The sequence below is a fragment of the Pteronotus mesoamericanus genome, unplaced genomic scaffold (genome assembly GCF_021234165.1).
Source record: "Pteronotus mesoamericanus isolate MK-2021 breed Mesoamerican mustached bat unplaced genomic scaffold, CSHL_Meso_final contig_20, whole genome shotgun sequence".
Taxonomy (NCBI): domain Eukaryota; kingdom Metazoa; phylum Chordata; class Mammalia; order Chiroptera; family Mormoopidae; genus Pteronotus; species Pteronotus mesoamericanus.
In genome coordinates, this window is record NW_026555085.1 from 14,263,467 (window position 1) to 14,285,992 (window position 22,526).

Genomic DNA, 22,526 nt, shown 5'->3' on the forward strand with positions numbered 1-22,526 from the left:
ATCTACTGATAGTCAAAGGAGGAAACAGCAACAGAAAACTAGTCATCTCTCCACACCAACTCTGAAGGCAGAGTTTAACACCCTCTCCAAGCTGCTCTACTGCACAATGCTGCCTTCTGATATGAAACCACTGATCTGGACATTTCAAACAATATTTAAAGAGCATATCAATAGAACTAAATGGAACAGTCACTGTAAACTGCTATGGTTATTCTTTTACTGTAAAAAGTGTAGAATGAACTATACCTCCATTCTTTCTTGTTTAACTTCATCAATTTCATCATCTTCAAACATTGCTAAGAGTTCTCCTGTTTGGTCAATAGAGTTGAGAAAGTCTTGAGCAATCTTTTGTCTTTTGTTTGCATTACTACTGCCACTCAATTTGTCTTCATGGAGATAAGGGAAAGAAAAAAGAAATTTGTTAATAAGGTTACACCAGCACCTATCACTGCATGTATTAAACACTGAACATGAATTTCAGAAATAGAATTCCCTCAAAATAATTTTTAAAAGGAGAATCTTTGCATCCAAAATAAAAGTGTAAGCCCTGGCCGGGTAGCTCATTTGGTCAGAGTGTCGTCCTGATATACCAAGGTTATAGGTTTGTTCCCTGGTCGGGGCACATATGAGAATCAACCAATGAATGCATAAATAAGTGGAATAACAAACTGATGTATGTCTCTGTCTCCTTTCCTCTTTCTCTCCCTAAAATAAATGTTAAAAAGTCTATCTTTCAGAATTAGGTCATTTACTCATTTAATAAGATTGAGAGAGTAAAACTAAATTATCTATTACCACAATAAGTGTGAATGGTCTGAATAAAATTCCTTACAAAAAAAAAGGAAAGACTTAGATTTGAAAAAAGAATGCTGGTATGGCAGGCCTAATTAAGAAAATAAAAACAAAGACATAAAAAAAACTACATCAGAATTGAGGCATAGAATTAAAAGAAGAGACTACTGTGTACAATGTTGTGGCAATACCTTGGAAACCTAAAGGGATGAGATCTTATCCTTTTTATTTTAAGAGATAAAACTATCATACTTATTTAAAAGCAAAACATAACTATAAGACAGTTATTGTAAAAGGTCAGGAAGGACTGTAATATTACAATAGGTAATTAATACAATTCAAAGCATAAAAGTATCAGTGAGAGAATTAGTGAAAAAGAACTAGATTATTTTTTAATGTGATAAAGATATTTATACCAAATAAAGATAATCCAACATCTTATGGTAAAAGCATACATTTTTTTTCACCATTAAGTATGATGTTAGCTGTGAGTTTTTCATAGATGGCTATCTTGGTCAGTTTGGGTTGCTATAATAAATATGCCAAATATTTATTTCTCATAGTTCTGGAGGTTGGGAAGGCCAAGATCAGGTACTGGTAGACGTGGTATCTGATGAGGGCCTGTTTTGCAGACGTTTCCTGGTTTGCAGATGGCAGGCTTCTCATATCTTCATATGGCGGACAGTAGAGAGTGAATCAAGCAAGCTCTTTTGTTTCTTTTCTTAGAAGGGCACTAATTACATTTATGAAGGCTCCTCCCTCATGACTTAATTACCCAAATCCAAAAGTCTTTCATGAGAGGAACACTCATCAAACTAGGAAGAGAAGGAAACTTTCTCAACCTGAATGAGTGTCCCCCCTAAAATTCTTATGTTGAAACTAAATCCCCAGTGTGATGGCATTGTGAAGTAAAGACTTTGGACAGTAACTAAGTCATGAGGGAGGAATCTTCTTGAATGGATTTAGTTATCTTATAAGAAGAGACACAAGAGAGCTTTGAAAAAGGTGAAGGGATTCAGAAGTACAGATTGTGAGTTACAGTCCTGTGGATGTAAAGTACAGCACTGGGAATATAGTCAATAATATTGTAATATGTAATAAATATGTATAAAGCCAGTTGAGTGCCAGAAATAAAAGGGGGAACCCTTGGTAAAGTATATGGTTATCTAATCACTACACTGTACACCTGAGACTAATATAAAATGATACTGAATATAAGCTGTAATTGAAAAAAATTGGAAAAAAATTAAACAAGATCAAAAGCCTTTTGGATTTTTTCAAATGATTTTTCTACACTTAGTGAGATGATCATGTGGGTTTTGCTCTTTATGCTACTAATATGATGAATTGCACTAATTGTTTTATAAGTTTAAACCAATCTTCCACTTCTAGGATAAATCCCACTTGGTCATGGTGTATAATACTTTTTAGATGTTGCTGGATTTCATTTACTAGTATTCTGTTGAGAATTCTTGCATCTATATTCAAAAAGACATCAGTCATAGTTTTTTTTTTCCTTTATGAAGCCTTTGCTGGATTTCATAGCAGGGTAACACTGACCTTGTAGAGTTTGGAAAGTATTAGTATTAATTGTTCTTTAAACACTTGATAAAATTCATCGGTGAAATCATCTGGGCATGAGTTTTTCTTTGGGGGAAAGTTCTGTGTTTTTTTTTAAAGATTTTATTTACTTATTTTTAAGAGAGCGGGGAAGGGAGGAAGAGAGAGAGGGAGAGAAACATCCATGTAAGAGAGAAGCATTGATTGGTTGCCCCTTGCACATACCCCAAATGGGGACCAAACCTGCAACCCAGGCGTGTGCCTGGGCAGGAAGTCAAATCGGCCACCTTTCACTTTGCAGGATGACACCCAACCAACTGAGACACACTGGTCAGGGTTCTCTGAGGAAAGTTTTTAAATTACTTATTTAAACTATTTATCATAGGTCTACACGGATTTGCCATTTCTTCTTGATGCAGTTTCAGTCTTTATAGGAAAGAAAGTAAATATAGAATTGGTTATATTAACCATCTTATTTACCAGTTCTATTCCTTGTAGTTTTATTTGTTTTTGTTTTTTGTAATTTGAGCAACAATCTCATGTCACTCTTGACTCCAATACAGCTTTGTTACCACCAACTTCACTTACGTTGTTAGTGTCAAACATACTGCATATCTACATGTTATAGACCCACCATTATAAATACAATGTTTTATATAATTGGTTTTAAATCAGTTAAGAGAAGAAAAATAAATATGTAATTATGTTGTCTCATATTTACCTACATAATTATTTTTACAGGTGCTCTTTTTTTGTGTGTGGGAGTGTGGATTCGAATTGTTATCTGGTGCAACTTTCAGCCCAAAGAAATCTCTTTAAGTTTTTATATGATTCTGCTGGTAAGAAATTCTGTCAATTTTTGTTTATCAGAAAATATCCTAATTGTACCTTCATTTTTCAGAGATAATTTTGCTGAATATGTTTCTTGGTTGACATTTATTTTTCCCAGTACTTTCAATATGTAATCCTACTACTATCTGACCTATATTGTTAATGAGAAGTCAGCTGCTAAAAATATTGTTATGGGTTCTGTTGCATGTGATGAGTTGCTTTTCTCTCATGGCTTTCTCTTTGCCTTTCAACATTTCTACTAGAATGCACCTAATTGCGGATATCTATATCTGTTTATCCTGCTTGGACTGTCTGGATGTATAAATTAATAGTTTTCATCAAAGTTAGGAAGTTTTCAATCATCATTTCTTTGAATATATTTTTCTGCTCTTTTTTCTCTTTCCTTACCTTCTGGTAGCCCCATTATGCCTATGTTGGCTCACTTAATGGTGTCCCATGTTTCTCTGAAGGTCTTTAATTTTCTCAAATTCCTTTTTTTTTTTTGTCCTTCAGATTCCATAATCTTTAACAATCTGTCTTCAAGTTCACTGATTTTTTTTCATCTGTTAGTTCAAAGTTACCACTGAGCCCCTCTGCTGAATTTTTCATTTCAGTTATTGTACTTTTCAACTCCAGAATTTCCATTAGTTTCTTTTTATAATTTCTATCCTTAAATTGATATTCTGTACCTTGTAATATACTGTAATTATACCTCTTTCTGTTCTTTAAACATGGTCCCCTTTATTTCTTTGAACATATTTATAATAGGTATTTTGAAATTTTTGTCTCCTCAGTCTAACATCTGGGCCATTTGTGTTATCTGCCCCCCACCTCTGCTTAGGAAATCACACCTACCTGTTCCTTTGCATATGTAATATTCTGTTGTTGCTGCTGTTGAAAATGGACATTTTTGGTAGCATATTGCAGCAACTTAGGTAATAATTCCATCCTCTTCCTGGGGCTTTTTGTCATTGTTTGCATATTTATTTTTTTAGTTCAAATAAACTCAGCTGGACCAGTTCAATTAAATCTCTTCCCTCACAGTGTGGAGCTTCCGAAGTTGCTCCTCAGAGGGCACAACCTTGAGCATGCAAACTGTTTTCTCAGTTACCAGGGATGACTGAATCAGACAGTTTTTCTTTGGCTTTCACTTTTCCTGATCTCTCACATTTAGTTACAGGCTGGTCTGACTGTATTATCACATACAGCTATCAGCTTCCACTAATTCTTGGCTGACTACTCACGCTATTGCTTTTGTTAATACTCTTGAGCATAAATTGTCCCACAGAATGATCTAAATAACATCGGGCCTGTTTGTGGAATCATGGTAATGCCAGCTTTTAAGTTTTGCTCTGACCCCAGGAGGACTCCTGTCCCTTTCCTTTGTTTCCTCTGTTAAACTTGTAGCTGTGCACTGTTTCTGCTTGTTGTAGCTAGTATCACAAAGCTACCAACTTCCTCTTAGTTGCTCACCACCAGGATTTCCACTATTTTTAACATGTTTTGTTCTAAATAGTCAGTCCCCTTTAGAGAGGGCTGCAGACCTACCGTTAAGTCCTGCCTTTCCCTCTGGGCTGAACCTTTGATCATTGTACTAAAGCTGGGGGTGGAGCTTCTTCTGGAAAGACTCTCCTAGATCCAAGAACAGGGAGTTGGTCAAGGATGGGAGCCTTTTGTCTTTTAGGCTTGTCCCTTCAGACGTGGGTCTTTACTCCCGATGAGAAAGCCAGAGTGTGCCCTAGCTGGTGTGGCTCAGTGGATTGAGTGCCAGCTTGTGAACCAAAGGGTCGCTGGTTCGATTCCCAGTCAGGGCACATGCCTGGGTTGCAGGCCAGGTCCCCAGTAGGGGCACTCAAGAGGCAATCACACATTGATGTTTCTCTCCCTCTCCTTTTCCCTCCCTTCCTCCTCTTTAAAAATAAACAAATAAAAAAAATTTTTTTTAAATGAAGAAAGCTAGGGTGGGGGCAATTAGGTGCAGTATTCTCAGCCAGTGGTCTAGGGTAGAACATTCCAATGAAAAGAGGATGAGAGAAAGCTCCAGTGCATTTAGTTATGCCTGCCTAGAATAGAGTTTCTGCAAAGTGGAGTCAGAGAAGATGAGAGATGCCAACCTCCTATACCTCCTGGGGTGAAACTGCTGCCCTGACTGGGAGCTGGACAAGTAGGTGGCCAATGTTCTTGGCCACTCTTGACCAAAGTAAACTTTCTTTCATATTGAGATGGGGTGGCAGTGTAGGAGGGGAGGAGGGGGCTGATGGGGAAGCACACGTCTCAAAAGCAATAGACTCTCATTGTTCCTAATGAGATTTAGTAGATTTTCTTAAATATGTGCTGCTCCACTTGCTGTATGCCCTTAGGATAATGTCTAAAAACTTAAAGCTATTATTTAAAAATTTTCACAAGGTAAATGTGCGTCACATGGGGAAGTGTCTATCACACTCCTCCCATGGCCATTCTACATGTTGCACCTCAATATTAGATGTATTTTACTTAAGTAAGTAGTTGATCTTATAAATTATATCAACTATTCAAAAATTTTATGACACACAATATTATAAAATTTAAATGAGATAAAGAAGAAAAACTTGAAATAAATAAGGAAGTGAAGACAGCAAACTGATCTAATGATGTTAGTGCAACTGAGCACTATTCTCATAACTCTTGAGCATCTTGGTGGTCAAACACATGGTATTAACGTCTATCATTTATTCAGTGGCAGGAATGTATTGGATACTTTTCATACATTATATTGAAATTTCATAATAATTTCACATGGAAAGTGGTATAATTTCTGACTTCTATGAGAAAACTGACCCTAGATTGAAATTCAAGTCTTTTCTAAGTCTGTATTCTTGGTGCTCTCCATAAAGAGAGCATTTGAATTCATCTGAAGAACTATTTTCCAGAAATTAAATTCTATGAGAATCTCAGGCATAGGAAATAGGCAACACTGATTAAACATTTGATCAGAATTTTTTTTTTGGCATGGCTATATTACATTTGCTTATTTGTCGAGGGTAAATGAAAGTAGTTCCTTCAGTCTATTAATTCTTCTGGTGGTTTTAAGTAGGTTTCTGGAATTCTTAATCCAATACAGTTTGTTTCACTAATACACACACACACATACTATATATACATATATATGTGTAGATACATATACACATACATATATATATCTCAGCAATATATACCACTATGCAGTGACTATGTCCAATCCAAAATATGTGAGTTATTTCTAAAACACAACATACAACTCATGAACAATGTGAGGGTTAGGGGAGCCAAAGATGATTCAGTCAAAAATTCATATGTAACTTTTAATTCCCCCAAAAGTCACTTATTTTTCATTATTCTTGTTTATTCTGTTATAGTTGGCCCAATTTTTCCCCTTTCGCCCTCCTCCGCCCAGCCCATTCCCCACTTCCACAGTCAATCCCCACACCACTGTTGATTGGAAGCCTTACTGATAACATAGTCGGTTAATTCATATTTTGTATATCATATGTGTTATATACTGTATTCTTACAATAAAGCCAGAAAAAATATTAATAAAAATTCTAAGTAAGAGAAAATACATTTATAGTATTTCTTGAAAAAAATCTGCATATAAGTGGACTTGCAATTCAAATCCATGTTGTTCAAGGGTTAACTGTATTTATTTTGATTCAATAAGCATTATTCAGCTTAGCACTGTTAGATTCTGCAACATTAAATTTTTTCTAAATATTTCAAAATGGGAACTGAGTTGGAAAATCAGATAAGGTAACTTTTCTATTCTGCATTAGGCTTTTTGTTGGATTTCAAACAGCACAGATATACACATCAGAATGAGGTGACTTTATATCATAAAACATATCAAGTACTTTCTATAATATATTAGCAAAACCCCATATGTATCCATTTCAAAGATATAATAGTTCTGGTCCTCTCCATCCACAAAAGAAAAATTATGCTTGCTAAAATAATGTTCTAAATCAACACAGTTTTCTTAGTTTCATGATCTTCAGAAGTAAAGCAGGTTATATTATTAAAAGAACTGAAGTAAATAGCAGATTACTATTAAGTCACATAAGTAGAAAATCGTAAAATTTAGCTGCCAGCTCAATAAGTACTTGGTTAATTTCTAAACTACTTTATTTAACAGAAGTGCATATATTCTACTCTGATAAGAATATCTACATTGACATTGCATAAATGTGAGGTCCAGCACACATGTGTCATAGTTTTGTCTGGATTACCTTCGAGAAGATCATCCTCGTCTATACCTTTGACAATCTTTGATTTGTAGTCTCGGAAAAACATGTATTTCAGCAGTCTCCTAAGTTTTTTCTATTAAAAATATAAAATCATTAAATAAGAAACCTTATACATATCCTTGTACATATATCCACTTTACTGAGTAAAGGTTACGATAACTAAATTTAATAAAGTAGTACCCTAGAATGACTGGAGAAAATAGGCCAATTTCAGCATAATACTATCCAACAAAAAATGTATTCATCGAATTAAACATAGAAACTGAAACACAAGCATTGTTAAAAGCACTTTTCATTTACAAGTATCTACGTGCTACAGTATCACAATAATTACCTTTATATTTGAGCCTTATAGAAAGTTTTAAATTCTTTCTGAAGTGTGTGACATCCTAGACTATTTCAGTTTTAAAAATGACTTACAGACAGAGAATAGGCTGATAGCTCTGGGGGTGGGACTGGGGGAGGTGGAGGGATCGAGCGAAGAAGAAACGGAAAGGACTCATGGCCGTGGACAACAGTGCGGTGACTGTGGCTGGGGAGGGGCTGGAGGCGGAAGAGGGGATAGTGGGATAAGTGCTAATGGAAAAAATACAGTAACAAATAATGTAAAAAATGATTTGTAAACAATCTAGACAAGCAACTTATAACAACCGCTTTAAAAAGGATGCACTCTCCTTTTTGTTGTTTTTTTATTCCGAGAATCTTTTATTTAGAAAAGCTGGTTGATGGTTTGTATTTCTGGAAAATATTCAGTAATATGAGAAACATTTTTATGAAACTCACAGCTGATTAATGATAGTTGGGTCTTTATGATGGCTTTCCTTAGGTTTATTAGAATACCATAATATTGCTTAACTCCAAAAGTAGCTGGTAATACTTTGTACTGTGTTGTGTGCTTACACTAAAAATGTATTATTACTGGTTCTTGACCTTTAGGTTTAGGATTCCTAGTAATAACTGAAACCTGTCAAATTTTACAAAGCTCTTGTATGTGCATTTTATTTGATATTTTCAATAGTCCTTAGATATAGACAACTTCTACCATTTCCTTTATATACACAGAAAAATTGAAGTTAAAATGAGTCTTACACCTATAGCTTAGCAATGTCAGAGGCAGATTATAACCTTTGAACCTCAGTTTCTTTATTTACGAAGTAAGTAAAGTACCTACTTTCCAGGACTATTATAAGGAATAAAACAACTGCCTAGTATAATATGTAAAACATAGCAGGCAGTCAACAAATACTGCTTTATTATATATTGAAATTATTAAGAGAAAAAATAAATCTTTCGCTATCCTCCTTTTCTCTTTGTAAATTTCATTCAGTACTTCAGATCCTATTTTGTCTTATATTACAGCTGTGTAAACTACTTTAAATTCTGTTTGGTACATATTATTTGGTACAAATAAAGTTATTATTTTGAGATGAAATATGAGAACAATGGCAACTATCATATTATAGCTATGATCTCAGGTGCTAAAAAGATTCTGGTTAAGAGTTTTTCTGGACACTGAGGGGCGCTGTCAATAATTCATCTATGTTCCTGAAGTTTCAATATGATTTTAAATTTTATCTTCCCCAAAAGGCAGGAAAATGTGTCAATGTGGGCTATATTTTTGTGCTCGGTTCTTTATCTCTGTCAGTGAAAAAGAAAAATTGACAGACACGTTCCGCTAACTCCATTGTAGTCGAGATGCCTTCGGAAGGAATCTTGGCTCAAGACCCTCATTTCTGCCAACAGCACCTTTTCGGCTCCTTCCTCACAGCACCACTACTGTGTAGTACGTACTCCTCTGTAGTCCTCCAAGTTTAAAGAAGTTGCCAAATCCTTCATATTTTTACTCTTCCCTATCTCTCTGAATTTTTCCATCTTACCCACCTCCACAGCCATCACAGGAGTCCTATTTTGTCTTGATTACTCATTCAGCATTCTGGTTAGTTCTTTTGCATTTGGTCCATTCTACACATAACTGCATGAGTCTTACCTCAGGTAGAAACCTCCACTTCAAAAAATCCTATAGCCTCTACATCTAATCACATAATCTTAAAATTCTGTGAGTCTTAAAATGCTTTTTTCAACTAAATCATGCTGGTCTTCTAAACTAGGTTATAGGTTCTTGAAAGTGAAGACATTTTTTTATCTTCCTTTATAGTCCTTACACTTTCTAGGAGTTAATGAGACCAAAGGTTATCCAAAAAGTCATATATAGGAAGTCTTTTGATAGAAAACAGAGCCACAAGCATACAAAAATGGTGAAGAGGAATGGGTAAGTGTAATTAAAAAGCCAGGAAAAACCAATGGAGAAATGGAAGCTGGAACATTAGAAACTAGGCATTGCTTGCTCACTTGTGATAGTATCTGTCATGACATACTGTGATCATTCAGTTAGTTTTTTACATATAAGTTTTAGATAAAACTTACCAAAACAAGTAATATTTTAAAAAATATTTTCAAGTAGCTACTCATGGAAGAGAGGACAAAATTACAATTTTTACATTACCTTATCTTTGCGAATCAAAAACAGAAGATCTTCAGCAGATATTACCCTTGCTCCCCGAAGCTGAGAAATTTCAGCAGCTTGCTGTAACTAACAACAAAAAAAAATTAGGAACTTTTCTCAATAACATAAATTAAATATATGACAGTCATGATGTCAAGAAAGATATTAAAAATTAATAATTTGGGGGAATAATCCAGCAATCACATTACTCTCTTTAAAAGTAAAATGTCTTATATTTTAAGGTATAAAAAATGCAATTAAAGTAACTTATAAGCCTACCTGTAACTGATACAAAAAACAGAAATCTTGATTTTTTTCATGCAAAAGAAAAATCATGTGCAGCTCCCAGAAATGCATTAATGCACCTGAAAATAATTTTATGAAATTGTATCCTTATATCCTTGTGAGCAATGGTTTCACTCAGTATCACTGGTTGAATAAGTATATTATTAATCTGGGCTCCCATGCTGCTATGATTTGAAATAGGCCCATTCAGACCTTTAAAAGATCAACAAAAACAGTAGCTGTTTCTAATATCCAAAGGAAAAAAAATAGTTTTAGTTTGGCAAGTCTTCAGTGGGCAAAGGATTCAGTCCATAAATCATAATACGGGACTGCATTAATTTCTTTCCACACTAATCACATGCACACAAAAAGTTAACTGTAGCTGGAATGCACAACACAAAACATACTGCATGAAAAGTTAGATTCCCCCTGAAATGTTCATCTGGGCCCTTATATCTACAAAGTCGAGAGTTTTCTGGAATTCAGAAGTCCTAGAAACACAATCTTACTTGAAAATGACCTGCAAAATAAAAGAATGTGAAAAATGATAGTTCTATTTTTTGGCACAGGCAAAATCAGTTTCTTATTTTGATTAGTTGGAAGGAACATAAAATACCTCCAGCTGAAAAAAATAAAGATGCTGGAGAAAACACTACAAAAAAGTGCCTGTAACTTCTTTCAAACTTGATCAAACCATGGTGATTGCACCAAACCATTTCTACCCAATATTATAAAAATATTTACATATAAAAGCTGCCCTGAATGTATCATTCTTTGAAAGGAATAAATCTAACACATAGTACTGAGAACTAATCTTTAAAAAGTGACATACTGTTATCTTAACAATTATAAGAAATCAAATATTGCATTTGTACTAAAGAAATTCTGCTTGAATGTTTAAGCGATTTTGCTAAGTAAGCTTCAAACCTTGTCTAAATACACAGACTACAAAATAGACTATAAACTCCCTATGTGTCAGCCTTACCACTGAATTTCCTGGATACTGGTGGTTGGTATATAAACATAATTCTACCTAAATATAGAAATTTAAATTTAACTGTGAACCATTCAAAAAGAAATCTTGGGGGAAAGGTTTTTCAAAAAGATGATGTATCTACCCAGAAAGAAACTAAAAGTTTTCAACAGGAAAAATTTAAACATATTTTTCTAAAAACTGGAAGTATACCAGGGAAATATATATATACACAGCTTTTTTCCCCAAATAAAACATTTCTATCACAGTCTATAATATTGGGTTGGTCAAAAACATTTTTTTTTCCTGTAAGATGGCTCTAGTATCACTTAGTTGTCTTTAACTTCATTCAAAACAATTTTGTTAGACGGTATTGTGACAGCTGTCATATCAGCGTGCATTTAAAAAAACATCAAAATATGCGAATTTTTGGGTACCCATTTTAAAATTGAAGATGGAAAAAATAAGCAACATTTTTGGCATGTTATACTTTATTATTTCACGAAAGGTAAAAATGCAACTGAAACACACAAAAAAGATTTGCACAGTGTGTGGAGAAGGTGCTGTGACTGACTGAATGTGTCAAAAGTGGTTTGCAAAGTTTCATGCTGGAGATTTCTCACTGGATGATGCTCCACAGTCAGGGAGACAGGTTGAAATTGATAACAATTAATTAGAGACATTAATTGAGAACAATCAATGTTATACCATACACGCAGGATATAGCCAACATATTCCAAATATCCAAATCAATGAAGTTATTGCTGACAATGAATAATGTGTCTTTTATTTTATGGAAAAACTAAATGGACATTTTGCCCAATCCAATATATGCAATCAGTATGGAGAAGAATCTGAGCTCAATCTCCATGTGTCTGCACATATACAGAGAACCAGGAGGCAGGACTGTGAAAGTACTATACAGATAACAGTAATTCTACTCATGTTAAGAATGGTCAGGACAAGTATATGTCCCTAACAGCTTTCCCAATTAGTGATTTGTTTAGCCAGACTAAATTTAAATAATCTGTATTTGTAACAGTCTCAAAAATTCAGTTTACAAACACATTAAATAGGAAAAAAGAGAAAATGAAAAATGAAGACATAGAAGAGTTAAACATTTTAAAACACCTTTCCAAAAACAGTACATAACTATTGTAGGGATCTGGAATTTATATCATGGCTATGCTGTCATAATTAGTAGGAAATCTTTATCTTTAATTTTCATCAACCTGAGTTGCCAATTTCCATAGCCTAAGTAGTATCCTTACTAGCGCTGCGCTGTTAGCTCTCGCTAATTCACCTTGGACTCCATGGAGTGAATCCTTGGCTGAAAGCTATCACTGTGTTACCTCACCAAACCTATCTGGCCCTCATGAGTCCCATGTTCCAAATTTACCTCTCCCTAATTCTGACGCACTCTTCTTTACTGAGAAGAGCAATTTAATTAGCCAATTACAGTGATCACACTAAAGTGGGTATTATACATTAGCTTACTTCTAGAATTACTTCTCTACATCTACAAGAAAGAGTAAAGAAACTTGTCTTTAACAACACAAGCTTAAAAAGCAGGTTAGTAGCTTGGCAGTCCAGTAACACAGGATGCTGAGCTCAGGATTGGTGCATTTAATGTGAAAAAAATACCAGCACCAGGAAACCCCAGTTACAAAAATTCCTAATACCCTCAGGGCTTAAAAAAAAAGCTGATTCTATATTCTTAAAAAAAAATCACTCAATTTCTTAATCCTTGAAAATAAATGAAAGTTATACTTCATTATTCACTGTAGCATGTCATAATTAAAAACCATGAAACTACATTTTATAATTTTTTATTACTATAAAAACAATATATATTTAATTGCATTATAAAATATGCAAGAAATGATAGAATAGAGAAATACTTTAAGACCAATCACTAGTTAAGTGAGTATACAAAGTTAATTTTCTTAAGTATATAGATAAAGGTATGGTAATAGCAACCTTACAGAGATTTAATAAGATATTTCACTAAAAGACATTATTATTTTACCATAATAGCAACTCATTTACAGCATTTTTTCTAATATTTCTATTTTTCAAAGTAAACTAATAATAATAATACAATTGTAATAAGTTATTGTAATAACTGTTGAAAAGACAAAAATGTTTCCTAGCATATTCACACTCATCGTGTTGGCATTTTAGTATTTCATACTTTATTGGGAGGTTGAGGATTAAAAGATAAACTTGAAATTTCACATGTCATTTTAAATGCCTCATCTTTGATTCTCACAAATCTCTTCTAAATTTATCATTGTTATCAATGATACTAACATTCATATTCAATTTTTTTCTCTTATATTTTCACTAACTTCAGTTAATTTTGTTGTTTGTTTTCATTTGTTCAGGGTCTTGACTTTGCTCTCTAATTACACAATATTCATCCCAATCGAGGTCTTTGGGGCTTTTTGTTTAACTGGTTTTTAAATTTCAATGTCTCTATATTGCGATGCATCCTACATTTAAGTGCTAAGATAATCTTCCTCAAACATAATGTCCACAGTCTTGTTCCAAGATCTATGGTCAATTGACTATTACTTAACTTCAATGGCATCTTTAAAGCCTGACTGACTCATAGATTTTCCCCATACCTTCATTCTCATTATGTTTCTTGTTTTTCTTTCATGTTTTTCCACATTTAAGCTCCAGTAATTTCAGTTTTATCTCTGTCTTTGTGTTCTTGTGACGGTTACTTTTATGTGTTAACCTGACTGGGCCACGGGGAGCCCATTTGGTCAAACACTATTCTGGGTGTGATTCTGAGAGTATTTTTGGATGAGACTAATATTTGAATTAGCAGACTGAGTAAAGCAGATTATCCTCCTTCATGTGGGTGAGGCTAGACCAATCAGTTGAAGAACTGAATAGTCATGCACTACTTAATGGCAGAGGTATGTTCTGAAAAATGCACTGCTAGGTAATTCTATTTTTGTGCAAACACGGAGTGCACTTACACAGACCTAGATGGTATGGCCTACTACACACTTAGGCTAAATGGTATAGGCTATTGCTCCTAGGTACAAGCTTACACAGCATGTTACTGTATAAAACAATAAGAGACTAATTCAAGCACAAGAGAAAACAATGCAATGAAGAAATTCAGTTAACAGAAGATGTATGAGGTTGTTTCCAGTATAACAAAGCTTGCTGTTTTACAGCAAATCTTAAAAAAAAAGTAGAAAGAGTGCATTTTAAAATAATGACAAAAAATATAGTAAACCAGTAACATAATCAAGTTATTATCAGTATCAAGTATTATGTACTGTACATAATTGTAAGTGCTATGCTTTTGTACAAGTGGTAGCACAGCTTTGTTTCCCTTAGCATCACCACAAACATGTAATGTGCTCTGCTGTGATGTTATAATCTAAGTGAAAGGAATTTTTCAGTTCCATTATAATCTATGGGACCACGATCATGAGCAGTTTGTCATTGACCAAAACAATGTCATTGTGTAATGTTCTACATTACTATAGAACAAAAAAGCTAAATAGAAGGGAACCCCTTCTGCCTGACTGTTTTGACACAGTTATTTATTTTCCAGCCTTCTCACTTTGGAATAAAACATCTCCTAGCTCTCAGACCTCTGGACTGGATTTGGTACTACATCTCACTTCTGCTGGGTCTCCAGCTTGCAACTACGGACCCTGGAGTAACTTCCACTTTGCCTTTTCTCTTGGATATGGGTCATATTTTCCTGTACTTCATATTTTAAGGAACCTGGGATTTTTAAAATATTTACTTATTTATTTTAAATTTTTATTTTTTGTTCAAATACATTTGTCTCCACCTTCCCACCACCACTTTCCCCTGCCTCACTCCCCCACCTCCCTCCCTCAACCCTACCCTACTTTGGCTTTGTCCATGGGACCTTTATATATGAGGAACCTGGGATTTTTATGTGAATGATCCATTAAGGAGTCTGGATTCTGTTATGTTCCTCTAAAGAAAACTGATTTTTTTTTTTTTTTTAAAAAAACATGCTGTTTACTAGACTGTCTCTGCTTCCTCCAGTGGTAGGCTGCAGCTAAGAAAACACCTCTGATAGTTTTTTTTTGAGAAAAGATGCATGGGAAATAAAATTTCTTAGATCCTGTATTTATACTAGTCTCTTACTCAAGAGATAATCTGACTGTGTACAGAATTAGAGGTTAAATCATTTTCCCTCTGACTTTTAAAGGCATCACTCCATTGTCTTCTAGCTTAAAATGTCATTGTTAGAAAGTCAGTTGTAGTTTATTCGGGGGTCGGGTGGGGAGGGACTTTCTAAGCCTTTATGAGACTTATTTCCCCTCTGAGGAACTTTTACTATTGTTCTCTTTAAACTTGAAATTCTGAAATTTCATGGTGCTGTGCTTTGCTGAGGGTTTTTCTTAATATATTTTCCTGATACAGGGATACTGTAACCTATATATCCTTGTCCTTTACATCTCAGAAATTTTCTTAGATTACTCTGAAAATTTCTTATGTTTTCTGGGTTCTTTCTAAAACGTCTATTAATTGAATGTTGACAACTGCTGAGCCCGAGATTTTTAACAGCAGACTCCTTTTTAATTCAACCTTTCCATTTGAATTACTCTTTCCATAGAGTAAACCTATACCATTTTGTAGGAATGGACAAAGGGGTAGTTGACTACCTATGTATGTGGTTTTGATAGGACACTGGGATGAAACTGCTCCTTCACTTTCTACCTATTGTTTCTTATCTACCCAAGACTTCTTTCTTCTTTTAATCCTGATGTTTTGCAGGTTCCAAGGTTTCATTTCTCTCAGATCTGTTAAATTTTTAGCATTTCTATCCACTTTTAAGCTTCCATAATTTTTTGACATCTCTCATCTAGTATTTTATGCTCTCCCATTTTGTCTTTGTAGGTTTACACCTTTTAAACTTATTATGTTGTCATTAAGTGGGGCTTTGAGGAAGTCTGAGGATAAGGACATGTATCACCCATGTTTAAACAGAAGTTGATTGTTTTTATGCTAACATTTATTGATTGTACTATCCTATGCTTCATGACTTCTATATACTATATAATCTAACCCTCTCAGCAAATCCGTGAGGGATGTTTAGATACACAACACTGGAACTAAATGATAAATGCCTAAAATCAAGCCATTTGTCTTTTTCTAAGAGATTATTTTCTCATTCAGAATACAGAAAAGTACCATCACTAAATTGAGCCTTATAGCGCACAGAATAGTCTAACCACAAAAACATTTATTTGCTTTTTAAAACATTTTCACTGTTAGCAAATAAATGGTTGCCAAAAAGAAGGTTTGGATCAAAACATCCAAGCCAATTGCTTCATGCAGACACAGTTTAAGGATTGAGAACTAAACATGTATTTGAAAGAAAATGAATTTGTAACTAAATATAGTTAACATTTAGAATACTCTAATTTTTCATATGATAATTGGATTTCATTTTATCCAAATATAGATATTTGACTTAGTATTTTCCTATCATATGATCTCCTTATTCTTTGTTGGCGACTGGTTTTCCACTGTCTTAGACATTTGAAACATAAACAAGTATACAAATTGATAAAAGATGTGCCTAACTTTTTATAGTTTCATCTTAACTCTTCTTCTTAGAGAAATAAGGCAAACACAGTTAAGTTTTTTTAAAAAAAAGGCATTATCAATATCTCATGGCTCAAAGGAAAATAAATATAAATTACCAAGCCACAATCAATATAAGCTTGCACAGCTTAAAACCTCTCCATAAACAATCACTGCGTTTATTTTATTAGAAGAGCAACTTTGACAAGGAACTAATTCTTTGGTTATTCTTATTTAAATGTAAAATTAAGAGAACAGCAACCATCTGAAAGTTTTAAACTATTCTGCGTATAAATTATTTTGTAAACAACTTTCATGTCTAAACACACCAAGTTATGAAAGCAAGCAAAAGGATATTCTGGAAATTTTTAAAAGTTGAATTAAGTGATAAATGAGATTATAGTTTAAATAATATATTCTATCTTAAATTCTACATTATACTAAACTATATTATAGTTCAAATACTATACTATTAATTAATAGTAATATTATTAAATTTTATTTATTATTTAACTATTAAAATTAAAATACCATTTAACTATTTAAGCTAAAATAGAATTAAAATTGCAGAAAGATGGCAGCATATTTTCAATTTGTTCAACACTATACACTGCTACCTTTCTGTTATTGCTACTCAATATCTAAAGACTGATATATTTTAAAAGTCCAAAGATGTATATTTCAGTTGCATTTCTTAAAATTTTAAAAGTATAAAAATGTTTAGTAGACTACAAAATGTGTACTTTCCTAGTCTACATTCAACAATACTTTTTTTCCTCTTCTTATTTCTTGGCATCTCTGTGCCTCCCTCCATATTCCCTTCTACTCACATTGCTAAAAGGCTTCTACTGAGAGTTGGAGCCATTATTTATTGGATGAGTCAAAAAGTACATTTAGTTTTTCTGTACAGTGGCTCTAGTAGTGCTTAGTTGTCTTTAACTTCATTTGAAACAATTTTGTAGATTGTATTGTGATAGCTGCCATATCAGCATGCATTGAAAAAAACTTATCAAAATTGGTGAATTTTTATGCAGCCATTTTAATATTGACGATGGAATTATATATGCAAAGTTTTGGTGTATTATGCTTTGCTACTACCAGAAAGGTAAGATAACTGAAACACAAAAAAGATTTGTGCAGTGTATGGAGGAGGTGCTGTGACTGATCAAATGTGTCAAAAGTGGTTTGCCAAGTTTCTTGGTACTAATGACATTTTGGCCAAATAATCCGTTGCCGTGGGGCCTACGCATTGGAAAATGTTCAGCAGCACCCCTGGCCTCTACCCACTAGAAGCCAACAGTGGGAGATAGCCCACAAACTTGAAATATCCAAATCAATAAAGTTATTGGTGAAATTGAAAAATGTGTTTTTTATTTTACAGAAAACACTAAAGGGACTCTATGGCCAACTGAAGGACTAAAATCTAACACGTAAAAGACTGTTAATTATTGTTTTCCGGAACTCTTGTCTAATTTTTCATATGATAATCTCATTTCAATTCATCTTAAAATGTTTAGGAATAAACACAGGTCGTGCACTAAATCTTCATGGTTTGACAGGGTATCAAAAGCACTGAATTACAGCGCACCACACACAGACCAATGATTAAAAAAATGATCAGATAGAATAAAGTAATGCTAAAGAACAAACAAGAGGAATGAGGAAAACTGATTTCTAATTTCATCTCTATTACCATTGTCCTTGTTTTGGCAAAAGAAATTTTACAAATTTTTTGTTGAGAAAATAACAAGGAGAAAATACCAGCTTCAGAATTTTAGAATTGCAGCCTCTGATGCTGGTTCTCAGACCCTGATTCGTGCACAGGGAGGGAAAGGGTCTGCTATGATATTCAGTTCAGGTGCATTTTCTTTGGTTAATACTGTGTATCCTGAAGTGTTCCAGAACATTTAGATTATTACCTCCATTTATGGTCTAACTCAGCAGATTATCTCCACATAGAGCACTGTACAAATTGATTTCACAAGTAGTTTAAGAAGCTTTAAAGAACCATTACTTTAATATTCACAAAGACTAAAGGCTGTTACTGGATTACTACTTAGCACCAATTACTTATTTAACCATAAACACATTTAGTATGTAAATAATTTCTATGGATGTATACATACATACAATATATAGGTGTATATATATAGAGAGAGAGAGGTATATATATATATCTCTGTGTATATGTACACTCATGCTTGTTTATATATCATTAGAATCACTTTCTTACAAGGTTGAAGAAAGTAACTCTCATCTAAAGTTCAAGGAAAAAACTACGAGTTTCTTTTGATAAAGAAGCAATAGCTTCTCTAACAATTTCTCATGTAGAATCACCTCAATATGAAATATAATGCATACATTAGTGTAACTTTTTTTTTGAAAGTATACTTTTGAATAGAATAGCATAGCTGATCTCTCTGGTCCTCAGTTTCTTCAAGTGGGAACTAAAGTGGTATGGGCAACAAATGAGCTCCAAATATCCTTTTGGCTTTTACATTATGATTTCAGTATTTAACCCTAGGTAAAATGTATTCTTGGCTCCCTAATTAACCACTTACATCATTGAGAGAAGAAATAAAAAAGGAGAGTCACAAGAAGAAATAGTACAACTTGGTGAGGTGCAGATGGGAGTCAATTTTCAAAGGAAAATCCACTTAGTTTTACCACTGAAAACAGCAACCAATCCAATTTAGCATTAATGAGTTATTTTACCATGTTTACCAAGGTACACAAATCAGCAGGTGATACAGTTAATTATTCTAGTATCCTATCAAATAGCTCCAATTACATTTGAAAGCCAAAGACACTTGCAAAATGGGATTAAAGCAATGCAATTACTAATGCATAAAAGAGCCTGATGCCTATCCCTTTCCAACTTGCCCTATGCTTTTATCATATGATGAACAGAGATAATTTGTATATACTTCCCCCTCAGTTGTCAGAGAAAGTTACCCTTATTCAAATTTTGTATCCAAATCAATATTGTATATAGTTTTTGTCAAATTAGATGGAGTATATGTAAAGTCAAATGAAAAATCAGGTTCCCAAGGCTCAGATGTCAGTCGTCTATTCCACTCAAGAATTTAAAAGGTTACTAAAAAGTGCCCAGAAAGATGATATAGTACAAATCTTGTCACACTCACAGGTCACTGTGAAGATCAAATGAGACAATGTGGTGCAGGCAGTTGGAGAACTATAAAACACTGTAATAGCACATGATGTTGCTTAGGGATGACTCGTTCCTGGTCACACTAACAGTCTCATTCTGAGAGCAGACAGCATGAAGGCAGAACCCTATATCCTTCAAGAATGCAAGAGAGGTGACAGCCTCTCTGGGGTCTCCTCTAACTTAAGCACTGACTTAGTATCACCCATTTTCCATTGTGCTCCCCGGGGACTTTGTATAACCTTCAGCCATCTTACCACTTATTGCCTTATTTTGTAAAGACATCTTTACAGAAGGGCTTCCCTTTCAGAATGCAAACTCTCCATTATGTGTGTTAGAATGAAGTGAAATGGTAGTTAAGCCATTTGGCAGAAGCCGTGTAAGACAAGAAGCTGTGTGACTGGTTTATGGAAATGGGCACAGGGACTAGAGGAAGAAGGCTGAATACTATTCGATCCTAGTACTGGCTCTGTCCGAGTGTGGCCAATAACTAAACATAACTGAGACTGTACTAACTAACCAAAACGAATAAAGACATATAGGAATTATAACAGTTATCATGCAGGCATATTAAAAAAACAACCGAGGAGGAAAAGATGAATATAGAAAAAGATCATGCCCAAAACATAATATCTGCCCAACAAATACTGGTTTTTCATTTCTTTGTGTGTATTCTCAGGGCAATGATATTCCTAAAAGAGAGGCCACAAAAGGGCATATCTCATCAAACTGTAGCCTCGTAGATGAGGCTAACATGAAATAAGCAAGTATGAAGGCTAAAAATTTACTATTTTAAATTGAACACTGGACCCTGGTTTGTTCAGTATATATTTATTGAGCACCTAGTAGAGGCCAATCACTGGCTCAGACCAGAAATTATGCTAACCGGAAGTAAGGCAAAGCAAGCAAGCAAACAAGAGGGGGAAAAAAAAATCAGAACATAATTCCTAATCTCACAGACTTTATAGACTGTACTTATTTTTCAGTTAGGATGTGCAATAGATGACAGCAGATGTTATGATTATTATAAAAAAATTTTAAACAAGTTAAACATGTTTATGCTGAAAATCAAAATGAGACATAAGTACTATAACTTATAAACTCCGTTGAAGAATATATTAAGCTAACACTGTTGCAAATGCTCCACAAGGAAGCCAGAGTACATATTAAAGTTACTAATCTGAAGAGTCTCAAAGACATTGCTAGATTATCTAAAATGTCTAAATAAAATATGCTGACTCACCTTGTGTTAGTTCCATTACATGTTAGTCATGATGAATTTCCAGCATAAAGGCAAATCAAATTGTGCCTCCCAGTCTCTAAACAGGATTTGGAAAAACCCCTCAATTTTTAGAATTTATCTGGCTGAATCTCAGCTGTTATGTGGTGTCTGGGGCATCTCTGGGGATGACTCATAGGGGATTGTTGATATTTATTTGAAGGTATGTTTACCAGTCAGGGGCATGGAAGGGAAAAAATAGTATAGTTAAATTAGGTAGTTGAAGAAGAGTTTGAACATAAACTATTTACAAAGATTTGAGGAAGGTATAGGGAAACTACAAGGGATAGTGTGGTACCCTCCCTGATCTAACAACAACAGGAAACCGTTATAAACCAAGGCTTAGATCAGCAATTTTCAACCAGTGTGTCACAAGAATTTTTAAAACGTGTTATATCTGACTGTTTAGTCAGGGGCACTGACCCCCTTCCCCTTAGATTGTCAAATAAAAAAATGACAACAGCCAACACAACAATAGCCATCCAATGTGAATGCCCTGTCTTAAACCATAAATATATAGGTGATATAATAGAGTTGCTTCTTACTAATTACACTGCATAATAAAGTTGTATCTGATTGGTTAATTCTTGGTGTGAGAAATCCTTATTGTATTATACAAGTATAGGCACCTGATTTTTTAGAAAGTCACACTGGAGCAAAAACAAGTAGGTAAGTACTATTATTATATTTTTTTGTAAATTAATCAAAATTATACCTTTTTTTTGTCAGATCAGCAAAAATTATATTTTTGGTGTGCCACAGAATTTTAGTAATTAGTTATGTGTACCATGAGATGAAAAAGGTTGAAAATCACTGGCTTAGAGAGTTAAGGGGAAGGCAGTTGTCACATGAACCTGAAGCTGGAGAAGTCCACCTAACAGGAATACAACCACCCTTGGCCGTACATTCATCTCACTCTCAGCTCTCCTGCTGGTGCTCCCACTGGCCAAATCGACCAGAAGTCAGAGGGCAAGACAGATCTAAACACATGAGCCTCCCAGGAGTCAAAAAAAGAGGAAGGGTGAGAAGTGAATCTGAAGGTACGAACATTAGATATCCATTATTACAGGAGTCTTCATTCTTTATCAAGGATCACCTTATTAGGGCCACTTTCCCCTGAACACCTACAGTAGAATGTTCTTCATCCCCTTTTTAAAATATTTTGTTCAGACAATTTATAATAGAAATGGGTGGAAGTTGTCCTTCTCCAAGTAAACAATGTGATCCAGTGATGGAAATTGTAATTCTAGATATCAAGACTTAATTTAAGAAAG

General features: G+C 34.2%; 1 protein-coding gene across 2 annotated transcripts in view; it reads right to left on the reverse strand.

Moving 5' to 3' along the window:
• Window positions 1-22,526, reverse strand: part of SUPT3H (SPT3 homolog, SAGA and STAGA complex component) — a 485,803-nt gene that overhangs the window by 151,949 nt on the left and 311,328 nt on the right. For both annotated transcript variants that reach the window (XM_054569443.1, XM_054569444.1), the window contains exons 4-6: window positions 9,946-10,032; window positions 7,425-7,515; window positions 247-386 (exon numbers count right to left, since the gene is read on the reverse strand). In XM_054569443.1, coding sequence (XP_054425418.1) covers window positions 247-386; window positions 7,425-7,515; window positions 9,946-10,032 — 318 coding nt within the window. The remainder of the gene's footprint in view (window positions 1-246; window positions 387-7,424; window positions 7,516-9,945; window positions 10,033-22,526) is intronic.